Here is a 13722-nt window from a genome sequence, read left to right as displayed (position 1 = left end):
CCAGCCTGGGTGACAGAGTGAGATCCTGTCTCAGAAAAAATAACACATAAAAATAAAGTAGCTGGTTACAATTATATCAGAAAATGCTTTAACTTATATTTGAAGATTTCTGCAATCTGAAAGTAATGGGTACTGAGGAAAAAGTGACAATGTTTGCTTATTCAGATGGTTTCAAGTTTAATTTTCTTCTTTAAAAAAATAAAAAATATATATATATATAAATATATATATATATTTACAGAGATAAGGCCTCAATATGTTGCCCAGACTGGTCCTGAACTCCTGAGCTCAAGTGATCTGCCCACCTCGGCCTCCCGAAGTGCTGGGATTACATGAGGTTTAATTTTCTGAATAACCAAAGTCACAAATGATCTAATTGATAAATCTATTTATTTGCACTAAAAATAGATGAAAGAGATTCTAATGCTTCCCATTTTACCTGTTTTTCTGTGAGTTAAGTATTTTCACAATCACTGTGTAATATAAGCAACACAACAAAGGAAAGGGAGTACAGAGATACAGTTCCAACACTAACCTGACACCAGAACCGGAAATACTGAACCTTTGCTTTGAAGTCCCGAACATAGGCTATCTGAGGTCCATTGTCTCTGAGGAAGAACAAGGGTTAACAAGACATATATAGCTGCTTGTAAAAGATAATGCTGAAGGAAAGCAAAACATCCCACCCTCTCTCAGCACTTACTAACCAAATACAAAAATACAGCATATTCCTAACAAAACCATTCTTTGCTTTTTGAGAGATATTTCCACAGGAATACTTTTAAGTAACAGAAAAAACAAACAAAAAACTTTGATTTTGTTGAAACTACTGTTGTGGGATTTTCTTTTCTATGCTGCCAAATCTAAGAGGGCTAAGTAAAGGGGTTTCTATCTGAGAATGCTGTCTATCCCAACATCGATTCCCTCCTTTATCCTTAAGTAAAACCCCTTGCAATTTAACTGAGTAGAATGCTACATATAATAAAGACTACATTTCTCTATATGGCCATGTGACTTAAGTCTCTAAGTGAAAGTGGCATATGAAACTTTCAAGAAGGATCTTTTTGGCCAGGTGCAGTGGCTCACACCTGTAAATCCCAGCACTTTGGGAGGCTGAGGCGGGTGGATCATCTGAGGTCAGGAGTTTGAGACCAGCCTGACCAACATGTTGAAACTCTGTCTCTACTAAAAATTATAAAAATGAGCCGGGTGTGGTGGCAGGTGCCTCTAATCCCATCTACTTGGGAGGCTGAGGCAGGAGAATCACTTGAACCTGAGAGGTCAAGGCTGCAGTGAGCTGAGATCTCACCACTGCACTCCAGCAAGGGTGACAAAGCTAGACTCCGTCTCAAAAAAAAAATTTTTTTTCTAAAAGACAGCTAAAATAGCTAAAAAGTGTGTGTGTGTGTGTGTGTGTGTGTGTTTATAATTTGCTCTTCCTCCAAATTCCAGCCTGGAGTGTGACCCTGATAGCTTAAGTTTCAGCAGCTGTCACAGACCATGAGGTCACTTTGAAGAATGAGACCATACTCTAGGATGGTAGAAAAGACAGAAGAAATTTAGATCACTAATGACACCATGGGGTTTCTCAGCTAGCCTTGGACTTAATACCGCTGCATTATCTCCCTCTTAAAAATTCAATGTATATCAGTGTAGAAATACAACTGATTTTGTACATTGACTTTATATTCTGTTACGCTGTTAAATTCACTTACTATTTCTAGTAATTTTTTCTAGATTCTTTATGATTTTCTGTATACATATGTTATTTGTGTGAGGGGTAAAGAGACAGTTTTACTTCTTCCTTTCCAATTTATACATCTTATATTTCTTTTTTCTTTTTTTTTTTTTTTTTGAGATGGAGTCTTGCTCTGTCTCCCAGGCTGGAGTACAGTGGCGCGATCTCTGCTCACTGTAACCTCTGACCCACAGGTTCAAGCGATTCTCCTGCCTCCGCCTCCCGAGTAGCTGGGATTACAGGTGCCCACCACCATGACCGACTAATTTTTGTATTTTTAGTAGAGACGGGGTTTAGTCATGTTGGCCAGGCTGGTCTTGAACTCCTGGCCTCAAGTGATCTGCCTGCCTCGGCCTCCCAAAGTGCTGGGGTTACAGGCGTGAGCCACTGTGCCCGGCCTGTATTTCTTTTTCTCATCTCACTGCACTGGGTAGAAATACTGACACAATGTTGAATGAAGTAATGACAACAGATATCCTTGTCTTATTCTTGATGTTCTGGGGTATTTCATCATTAATTGTGATGTTGGCTGTAAGCTTTTGTTAATTTTTTTTTCCCGATAAAAATGTTTCCGGCAGGGCAGTGGCTCACGCCTGTAATCCCAGCACTTCAGGAGGCCGAGGCGGGTGGATCATGAGGTCAGGAGATTGAGACCATCCTGGATAACACAGTGAAACCCCGTCTCTACTAAAAATACAAAAAACTAGCCAGGTGTGGTGGCGGGTGCCTGTAGTCTCAGCTACTCAGGAGGTTGAGGCAGGAGAATGGCATGAACCCGGGAGGCGGAGCTTGCAGTGAGCCGAGATTGTGCCACTGCACTCCAGCCTGGGCGACAGAGTGAGACTCCATCTCAAAAAAAAAAAAAAAAGTTTCCAAGGTAGCTGAGAGTTTATCATAAATTTGCATTGTATTTTGTCAAAAGCTTTTCCTGAAATTATCATATGATTTTTCTCCTTTAACCAATTTTGTTTGTTTTTTTTGACATGGAGTCTCACTCTGTCACCCAGGGTGGAACGCAGTGGCCTGAAACCTCGTCTCTACTAAAACTACAAAATTAGCCAGGCATGGTGGCGCATGCCTGTAATCCCAGCTACTGGGGAGACTGAGGCAGGAGAATCGCTTGAACCAGGGAGGCTGAGATTGCGGTGAGCCGAGATTGGGCTATTGCACTCCAGCCTGGGCAACAAGAGTGAAACTCCGTCTCAAAAAAAAAAAAAAAGAAAAAGAAAACGTTTCCATCACTTGTATTTTATGAATGAATTTGAATAGGATTGATTAATTTATAACTTATAAGTTTGATGAACTTTACCAGTGACACCATCTAGGCCAGAATTTTCTTCATGAGAAATCTTTTTTTTCTTTTTTTTTTTTTTTTTTTTTAAGACAGGGTCACACTCTGTCACTCAGGCTCAAGTACAGTGGCGCGATCTCAGTTCACCACAGCTTCCTGGACTCAAGCAATCTTCCCATCTCACCCTCCCAAGTAACTGGAACTACAGGCACACACCACCACACCCAGCTAATATTTTGTATTTTTTGTAGACATGGGGTTTCACCATGTTGCCTAGGCTGGTCTTGAACTATTGAGCTCAAGTGATCTGCCCACCTTGGCCTCCCAAAGTGCTGAGATTACCGGCATGAGCCACTGGGCCTGCCCTTAAAAATTATTTAATTATGCATTTGATTTATCAGCTATAGGGATATTTAGACTTACTATCTGTTCTCGTGTCCATTTTGGTGACATATCTTTCAAAGAATTTGTCCATTTGATCTAAAATGTTAAAGTTATTGGCATAAATATACCCTTTATTATCCTTTTAATGTCTATAAAATATACAGTGATGTCCCTCTTTTTTTCTCTATAGGTTTAATTACTAAGGGTTGTTAATATTATTAATGTTAACCAAACATTTATCTTCTAGCTTTGGGTGCTCCATTGTTTCTTTTCCACTTCACTGAGTTCTGCTTTTATTTATTTCCTTTCTTGTACTTACTTTAGGTTTAATAACTTTCCTTTTTCTAGCATCTGAATGTAAAAGCAGAGATCACTGATTTTATCTTTCCTATATTCTCATCTACTTCTTTAAAACAAAAAGTTTCCCTCTGAAGACTACTTTAGTTAAATCCCACAAATTGTGATATGTGGTGTTTTAATTATTATTCAAAATAAAATATTTCCTGATTTTTCTTGTAACTTCTTTTTTGAGCAATGGTAATGGTGTGGTGTAAGTCCCGCTGGACTATTTTTAAATAATGGGGACAAATACAGTTCTATCTTACATAGACCACTATTATTTTAGTGTTTTCTATTATATGCACCCAAACTTATTGTAACTAAAATGAATGATAGAATAATATTATCGGTAATTTATTCCCATATCTAAATTACCTCTGTAATTTCATTAATACCAAATTGGCCTGATTTTCCAGTTTCTGCTTTAAACATAAAAGTTGTTAATGTGTAGAAGTATAAAATTAGAAGGTAATAGGGAACCACCTTTGCTCTAAGAAAGCCACACTATAAGAAAACTACAGACCAACATCCCTTATGAACATTGACGGAAAAATACTAAATATCAGCAAAAAAATCTCAGCAGCATATTAAAAGCATACTTTAATCCTTTTGACTAAGTAGGATTTATTCCTGGAATGCAAAAAAGGCTCAAACTATGAAAAATCAACATAATATACCACATTAACAGAATGAGGGGGGAAAAAAAATCACATGATCATCTCAATTGATACCAAAAAAGGATTTTACAAAATTCAATACACTTTCATGATAAAACACTCCACAACAGAGATAGGAAACACTAGGAACAGAGGGAAACTACCTCAATATAATAAAAGGCACATATAAAAATCTAACAGCAAACATCACATTCAATGGTTAGAAGTTTTTTCTTTAAGATGAGGAACAATATAAGAATGCCTATTTTCGCCACTTGTAGTCAACATAGTATCCAGAAGCTCTAGCCAGAGGAATTAAGCAAGAAAAATAAATAAATAAATATAAGATACCCAAATTGGGAAGAAGAAAACTTCTGTTTTCAGAAGCTATGATCTTTTATGAAGAAAACACTAAATATTCCACAATGAAAAACCCTGCCAGAATAAGTGAATTCAGGAAAGTAGCAGCATACAAAGTCAACACAAAATAATTAGTTCCATTTCTACGTACTAAGAATAAACAATATAAAAAGAAAATTAAGAAAACTACTCCATTTACAATAGCATCACAAAGAATAAAAAATACTTAGGAATTAACCAAGAAGGCAAAAGACTTGTACACTGAAAACCACAAAACACTGCTGAAAGAAATTAAAGACAACACAAAGATATCCACATTCATGGACTGGAAGACTTAATATTGTTAAGATGACCACACTACCCCAAATTGATACAGATATTGAATCTGTATTGATCAATATAGATTTTATTGATCCTGTACATTCAATAAAATCCCCTATCAAAATCCAAATGACTTTTTTTCAGAAATAAAAAAATCCATCCTAAAATTCATATGGAATCTTATAGGACCCTGAATAGTCAAAAGAAGCTTGAAAAAAGAACAAAGTTGGAGGACACGTACCTTCCTGATTTGAAAACTTGCTACAAAGCTATAGTGTGGTATTGGCAAGTCAGACATACAGACCAATAGATTAAACAGCCCAGAAATAATCCCTTGCATATATGGTAAAATGCTATTGACAATGGTGCCACAATCATGCAATGGGGAAAGGACAGTCTTTTCAACAAATGGTGCTTGGGAAAATTGGACATTCACATGCAAAAAGATGAAGTTGGACCCTTACCCAACACAATATACAAAATTTAACTTAAAATGGATAAAAGATCTAAATGTAAGAGCTAAAATTAAAGAACTCTCAGGCCAGGCGCGGTGGCTCACGCCTGTAACCCCTACTCTTTGGGAGGCTGAGGGGGTGTGGATCACGAGGTCAGGAGTTTGAGACCAGCCTGACCAACATGGTGAAACCCCGTCTCTACTAAAAATATGAAAATTAGCCAGGCGTGTTGGTGCGTAGCTAAAACCCCAGCTACTCAGGAGGCTGAGGCAAAATAATCGCTTCAACCCGGGCGGTAGAGGTTGCAGTGAGCTCAGATCTCGCCACTGCACTCCAGCCTGGGCGACAGAGCGAGACTCTATCTACAAAAAAAAAAAAAAAAAAAAAAAAAAAGAACTTAGGGCAAAGCTTTATGACAATGGATTTGGCAATGATTTCTTGGATATGACACCAAAGGTACAGGTGACAAAGAAAAAATTGACAGGCCGGGTGCGGAGCTTCACGCCTGTAATCCCAACACTTCAGGAGGCCGAGGCGGGCGGATCACCTGAGGTCGGGAGTTCGAGATCAGCCTGACCAACAAGGAGAAACCCTGTCTTCTACTAAAAATACAAAATTCGCTCAGCGTGGTGGTGCATGCCTATAATCCCAGCTACTCGGGAGGCTGAAGCAGGAGAATCGCTTCAACCCAGGAGGCAGAGGTTGTGCTGAGCCGAGATGGCATCATTGCACTCCAGCCTGGGCAAAAAGGGTGAAGCTCCGTCTCAAAAAAAAAAAAAAAAGAAAGAAAGAAAAAAAAAAAAAAGAAAAAATAGGCTGGGCACGGTGGCTCATGCCTGTAATCCCAGCACTTTGGGAGACTGAGGTGGGTGGATACGAGGTCAGGAGATCGAGACCATCCTGGCTAATGCGGTGAAACCCCATCTCTATAAACAAAATACAAAAAAAAAAAAAAAATTAGCCGGGCGTGGTGGCGGGCGCCTGTAGTCCCAGCTACTTCGGAGGCTGAGGCAGGAGAATGGAGGGAACCCGGAAGGCATAGCTTGCAGTGAGCCGAGATTGCGCCACTGCACTCCAGCCCGGGTGATAGAGCAAGCGACTGTCTCAAAAAAGAAAAGAAAAAATTGACAAATCAGACATCAAAATCTAAAATGTTTTATACATCAAAGGGCACTATCTATAGTAAAAAGGAAACCAACAGAATGGGAGAAAATAATTGCAAATCATGTATTTGATAAGGGATTAACACCCAGAATATATAGAGAACACCTAAAACTCAATTGCAAAAGAAAAAAAAAAAAACAACAACAAATGGGCAAAGGACTTGAAGAGACATTTCTCCAAAGAAGATACACAAATAGCCAAGAAGCATATGAAAAGATACTCAACATCACAAATCATTAGAAAAATAAAAAGAAAAACCACAATGAAATACGACATTAAGGATGGCTATTTAAAAAAAAAGACGATGATGAAGGAAAAAAAAACATAAGAGTTGATGAGAACGTACAGAAATTGGAATTCTTCTGCACTAGGGTGGAAATGTAAACTGGCACAGACACTGAAAAACAGTATGGTGGTTCTTCAAAAAATTAAATACAGAATTAATATTTAATCCAGCAATAGATACAAAAGTCATCCTAACCCTAACCCTAACCCTAACCCTAACTTTTGGGTATAGATACAAAAGTCATCAAAGTAGGAACTCAAACAGATACTTGGTTTTTGGTGTTTTTTTGAGACAGAGTCTCACTCTGTCACCCAGGCTGGAGTGCTGTGGTGTGATCTTGACTCACTGCAACCTCTGCCTCCTGGGTTCAAGCGATTCTCCTGCCTCAGACTCCCGAGTAGCCGGGATTATAGGTGTGCGCCACCATGCCCAGCTAATTTTTGTATTTTTAGTAGAGATGGGGTTTTGCCATGTTGGCCAGGCTGGTCTCTAACTCCTGATAACAGGTGATCCGCCTGCCTTGGCCTCCCAAAGCACTGGGATTACAGGCATGAGCCACTGCGCCCGGCCTCAAGCAGATAATTATATACCAATGTTCAGAGCAGCATTATTTATAATACCCCCCAAAAAACAGAAACAATGCAAATATCTGTGAATAAACAAAATGTGATATATACATACACTGGAATATTATTCAGCTTCAATAAGGAATGAAAATGTTGATACATATTACAACATGGATAAATCTTGAAGACATGACCTTAGTGAAATAATCCAGAGACATAAGCATAAATATTGTATGACTCCAATAATATGAGGTACTTCGAGTAGTCAAATTCATAGAGAAACAAAGTAGAAGGCTGGTTACCAGGTCTGTTAAAGTTATTGTTTAAAGGGTACAGTGTTTCAGTGTGGAATGATGAAAACATTCTGGAGATGGATGGTGGTAATGATTATGCAACAATATGAATGTGTTTAATGCCACTGAACTGTACACATAAAACAAGAAACTTTAGGTTATGTGTTTTCCCACAAAAAAAGTCATAAAGCAAATAAGCAAATCAAAAGGTTACTTTCTCAGAAATGGGGTGGGGGAGAAGTAATGAGAGCTTTTCTAATGTCAAAAAGTTATGGGAATGAAAGAAGCTGAAAATCAGAAATCAGAGATTAATTGGTAAGCAGTACAATATCTATAAATTCTAAATAGTTTCATTTAGTGCTGTGTGAACAAATGGTAACAAATATGAAAATCTCTAAGATAAAATATCCAAGAGGGAGATGGAAATGCAAAATACTTAATGAACAGAAACCTATTGTCAAGGTAACTCAAGAAATAATAAGACTTCTACTCCTTGCTAATACAAATCTTTATATCAAAATCTGAAGGACTAGTTTTTTACTCTTACTCTACAATGTTTAGAAAACTTACAGGGCAGATTTTCCTGTGCGGGGATCTATATAGGTGGTAGTTCTTTTATTGTGGTCCACAAAATATGGAATTCCATCCACTGTGAATCTCATTTCCCAACCTTCAGGTAAGGGCTTTTCATTTAATTGACTACAAAACACAGGAAAAAACATAAACAAAAATATTAAAGAGTTGCTTGTTTGCCAAGTACAGAAGCTACAAATGTCAATAAACATAGCAGAAATCTTTTAGAAAACCATTCAGTTCAGTAATTCAGCTGTACACTAGACATCTCTATGTGGACATCCTACAAACAGGTTAAACTCAAAGTCCATCAAACACAACTCAAGTCTTCTGCCATCTACTTGGCTTATGTTCCCCATTAGCTAATGACTCATCCTAAACATCTTGTTAACCAAGTTCTAACCATTCTGCCTTAGAAGTCTTCATGTTCATCTCTGTTTCCAATCCCCAACACCATCCTTTCTCTGGCTTTGTTTCTCTCCTGCTTTTTTGTTGTCTTTTTTTTTTTTTTTTTAGATGGAGTCTCACTCTGTTGCCCAGGCTGGAGTGCAGGGGCACGATATCTTGGCTCACTGCAAACTCCACCTCCCAGGTTCAAGCGATTTTCCTGCCTCAGCCTCAGCTGGGACTACAGGCGCCTGCCACCACGCCCACGCCCACGCCCAGCTATTTTTTGTATTTTTAGTACAGACAGGGTTTCACCATGTTGGCCAGGCTGGGTTTGAACTCCTGACCTTGTGATCCTCCCACCTCAGCCTTCCAAGGTGCTGGGATTACAGGCGTGAGCCACCGTGCCCAGCCATCTTCTGCATTTTTTGAACAGCCGCCTAACTCGTTTTCCTTATCTGATCTCACTCTAGGCCTGCTCTTATACTGATACTGCTAACAAGAGTATCAACCTAAAACAGAGATCTTATTTAAATTAGTTATCTCTGTAAAGTACTATCACTGTTCCACCATTGCCAATGATTAAGATCTAAAGTTCTTCATATGGCATTCACTCAGCCTCTATACTCTGGCCTCAATGTTCCCTTTGCACCCAAACCTCTAACTCCCTTTCATGAACCCCATGATTTCACAGTGTAGGCCACTCAGCACTTCCTTAAATAAGATGTGATCTGCCACACCTCCAAATGAAGCCTTTCCTTTTGTCCCATATTATCTATTGTTTTTCTACTAAGGCAACTCAAAAAAAGATTCTTTTAAGAGAAAGAATCTCACTCTGTTGCCCAGGGTGGAGTGCAGTGGCATGATCACAGTTCACTGCAGCCTCAAACTCCTGGGTTCAAGCAATCCTCCCGCCTCAGCCTCCCTAGTAGCTAGGACTACAGTTGTATACCACCACACCCGGTTAAATTATAAAATTTTATGTAGAGACTGGTCTCACTATGTTCCCCAGGCTGGTCTTGAACTCCTGACCGCAAGTGATCCTCCTACCTTGGCCTCTCAAAGCACTGGGATTACAGATGTTGACACACTACACATGGCCTAAAATGTTATTTATGAAGTATTCCATGCCACCTCCTTAATACCTATCTTTACACCTTGAAAACTCTTGTGACCCTAGACAAGCTGCTTAATCTCTCTAAACTTCAGTTTCTTTGTCCATAAAATAGAGACAACAATGTCTATGAGACTAGATGAGGAACAAATGAGACAGGTAAAAAGTGACAGTAAGCCCAAGTTGTAATTGTTATTACTCCTACTACAACTATAGATTGATCGTTCTCTTTAGGTCTTCCAAAAGTATTTCCTACATACTGCCAGGACATCATTTAATCAAGTATTTCAGTTTGTGTGTTTGGCAACAACTTCCCACCAGCCTGGGCAACATAGAGACACTGTCTCTACCAAAAAAAAAAAAAAAAAAAAAAAAAAAATGCTGGGTGTGGTGGCCCACGCCTGTAGTCCAAACTACTTGGGAGGCTGAGGCAGGAGGATTGCTTGAGCCCAGGAGGTCAAGGCTGCAGCAAGCCATGATCATGTCACTACACTCCAGCCTGGGTGACAGACTGAGACCTTGTCTCAAACAACAACAACAAGAACAAAAACAAACCTGTATTCACTTAACTGAATACAAATGTCAGATAAAACAGACTACCAAAAATGTAAAAAAGAGGTTTCTCAATTGTTATACTTGCAAGATAGGCTCAGTAACAAGTTGTCGTCTTGAAAATAAATTAGATAGAACTAGGTCATCTGTGTTGTTAAAACAGAATTCTAACTTTAGCCATAAAACCTTAAACATCTAAGAGGAAACAAAAAAATGGTAGCAAATTATATAGAAAGGTGACTTCTTCAATTCTATTCTTAGAAAATTCTAAAGAGGAAGAAAATGTTATCTATGAAATTCTTCATTCTTCTTTATGGAAACTGAATAAATTTAAGTAAATGCAGTAACTCCATTTAAAAAGAAAATGGTCATTTGTTGGTAGGCAGAAAAAGCTATTTTAAGTTGAAAGCATACCTTCTTTTATTTATTTTTATTTTTAGTTTTTTGAGGCAGAGTCACACTCTGTCACCCAAGCTGGAATGCAGTGGTATGGTCTCAGCTCAGTGCAACCTAAACCATACCTTCAGAACAAAAGTTTTTAAAACTTTTGGGCCATGGAATATCTGTTCTCAAATCATAATTATACCAAAAGAGAGGTCTGGCCTTTGCCCTTAGCAACTTGGTAGTGATGTTCAGGCCCTTGGAATGCACTGCGTATTGGAAATATCTTTGTTTGCCTGGAGGCTTTGATCATTGGACAGTCAATAATGTGATTTATAATGGAGGCTGTGGGACATGGCGCATCAGTTCTGACCTCTGGAGGAACTAGAGACTAAAGGGCATTAGCTCAAATCTCCAGTAAGGACTGGAGACAAAAGGTCAGCCAAGAGGGCAGTACGTGATCAAGCCCCAATAAAAACCCTAGATACCAGAGACTTCCCTGGTTGGTGATACTCAACCTCAATGTGTACTGTCCCACAACAATGCTGGATGTTCAGAGCCTCCCAGACTCTGCCCTGTGCACCTCTTCCTTCTGCTGATTTTATTTTGCATCCTTTCTCTATAATAAATGTGACTGTAAGAGGTTTCACTGAGTTCTCAGTAATTCTAGTAACTTATCATACCTAAGAGTGGTGGTGGGGGCCCCCAAATTTGTAGGCAGTTGGTCTGGAGTCATCCTGTGGACCCCCAATATTGTAGCTGATGTCTGAAGTGAGGGCAGCAGTTTTGTGGAGGACTGTGCCCTCCGACTGTACAGTCTGCCAAATTCCTTGCAGAATGGAACCCTCTGGCAGTCTGATAAATGCATAGTATTACAGACTGTTATGGGTTGAACTGTGTCCTCCCTCCAAACGCATGTTTATATCCTGGCCCTCAATAACTCAGAATGTGACCTTATTTGGAAACAGAGTTACTGCAGATGTATTAAGATGAGGTCATACTGAAGTACTGTGGGCCACTAATCCTATAGGACTGATGTCCTTATAAATAGGAAATTTAGGTACAGATAAACATATAGACAGGAAGAATGCCATGTGAAGACTGGATTCATGCTGCCACAAGCCAAGGAGCTATAAGAAACCAGGAGAAAGACCTGGAACAGATCTCTTCCTAGTATATTCTGAGTGAGCATGGCCCTGCTGACATCGTGATCTCAAGCTTCTAGTTCTAGCTTCCAGAACCCTGAGACATACATTTCTGTGGTTTAAGCAACCTCCTCTGTGGTACTTTGTTAAGGCGCCCTAGCAAACTAATATGCATACTATTATAACATATTACAAAGATAAACCATTATATATACATAATTGTCAAAACATTATTTCTGTAATCCTAGCTACTCAGGAGGCTAAGGCAGGAGGATCGCTTAAAGACAGGAGTTTGAGAACAGCCTGGGCAACAAAGGGAGACTTTTGTGATAATATATATCTCTTTATTAATAAATTAGCAAGTCCTTGTAATTATGTGTGTAAACAAGTATTTAGAGATATCTGCGACAACAACAGAATATTTTTTTAACACCCTTTGACTTCTACTGATGGCAAAGTCCTAGGCATTCTTAATCCTACATGGTAGTAGCCTACATTCATAATGGAAGAAGATACTAAATTTCCAATAAAGAGTAATGAAATTGAGTATGTATTTTCTTCCTCCTTGAAGCCACATACCCTGGATTCTTAACCAGTGATCTCAGGTTAAGAAACACTGATTTAGAATCACTAATCTGTTCTTAGTAATTAAAAATAATATATATATGTTAATAAGTATATTCTCATGTGCCAGATAATTTTTTTTGCTTTTCTATTTTTTTTTTTTTTTTTGAAACAGGCCTCAACCTGTCCTCCAGGTTGGAGTGTACTGGCACAATCACAGTTCACTGCAGTCTCCACTTCCTGGGCTCAGGTGATCCTCCCACCTCAGTCTCCTGAGTAGCTGGGACTACAGGTATACACGCCAACACACCCAACTTTTGGGGGTTTTTTTTGTAGAGACAGGGTCTCACTGCATTACACAGGTCTTCTTGGCCTCAAACAATCCTCCCTCCTTGGCTTCCCAAAGTGCTGGGATAATAGGCATGAGCCACCATGCCCAGCCAAAGTTTTTTCCTGTACTTTGAAGAAATCTTCAAACTTTCCATTAGATGAAAATAATAGTATAATTTTCTCTTTCCAAAGTATGTAGCTGATTAATGTTTTAGGTCTTTGGCAAAAGAATATGAACTTTGATCTTCTTCAGTTGTTAGAAATAACGTATAATCTTTAAGAGATTAAATATACGCAAGTAACTATTCTTACCCTTGACTTCTGGGGTCTTCCCATTGCGTAATTCGTGTGTTGTGGTTGACGAAATATACTCTGCCATTGCTGTCTGTTCTCTTCTCTTTGGGAAGGGTGGGGGTGGGGGAAAGCAAAGCATTAGCATTGGCATAGTCTTCTTGCTCAAGGTAAAATAAAATTATCTGAATTTGCCCATTTCTCATTTCATTGTTTATTTTATAGTTTTTAAATCACAGCCTTAAAAGGTTTAATTTATTCTTTGACTATTAAATGCACATCCTTACTGAAGTTATAGAAATATTACATCTTAGAAGCTAAGTAGACATACTTTATAATGTCCTAACCATAGGACCTTTCTACTCAATCCAACCAACAGCAGCAAGAATAATGAACAGTTATTTAGTTTTTTACACAGGACCTTCATTTTACTCTTAATAGTCCCATAGGGTAGGTGAATTCATCTTTATCCTTAAGATAAGAAAACTCAGATAGGTTAAATAATCTACCTGAAACCTCAGAATTAAGTAGC

The 13722-nt window shown here is 38.7% G+C and overlaps 1 protein-coding gene across 6 annotated transcripts in view; it reads right to left on the bottom strand.

Annotated features, from left to right (window-relative positions):
- The window catches only part of ITCH (itchy E3 ubiquitin protein ligase), a 156095-nt gene that overhangs the window by 45272 nt on the left and 97101 nt on the right, over positions 1-13722 (bottom strand). For 5 of the 6 annotated variants that reach the window (XM_063720616.1, XM_054542165.2, XM_024238866.3 and 2 more), the window contains 3 exons: positions 13212-13296; positions 8424-8552; positions 536-608 (listed from right to left, as the gene is read on the bottom strand). In XM_063720616.1, the coding sequence (XP_063576686.1) occupies positions 536-608; positions 8424-8552; positions 13212-13296 (287 nt within the window). The remainder of the gene's footprint in view (positions 1-535; positions 609-8423; positions 8553-13211; positions 13297-13722) is intronic. The other variant, XM_024238867.3, reaches the window with a different exon arrangement.

This window comes from Pongo abelii, chromosome 21 (genome assembly GCF_028885655.2).
Source record: "Pongo abelii isolate AG06213 chromosome 21, NHGRI_mPonAbe1-v2.0_pri, whole genome shotgun sequence".
In the NCBI taxonomy this organism is placed as follows: Eukaryota; Metazoa; Chordata; class Mammalia; order Primates; family Hominidae; genus Pongo; species Pongo abelii.
The sequence above is the reverse complement of the archived record's forward strand: the minus strand, read 5'-3'. Positions and strand labels throughout refer to the sequence as shown.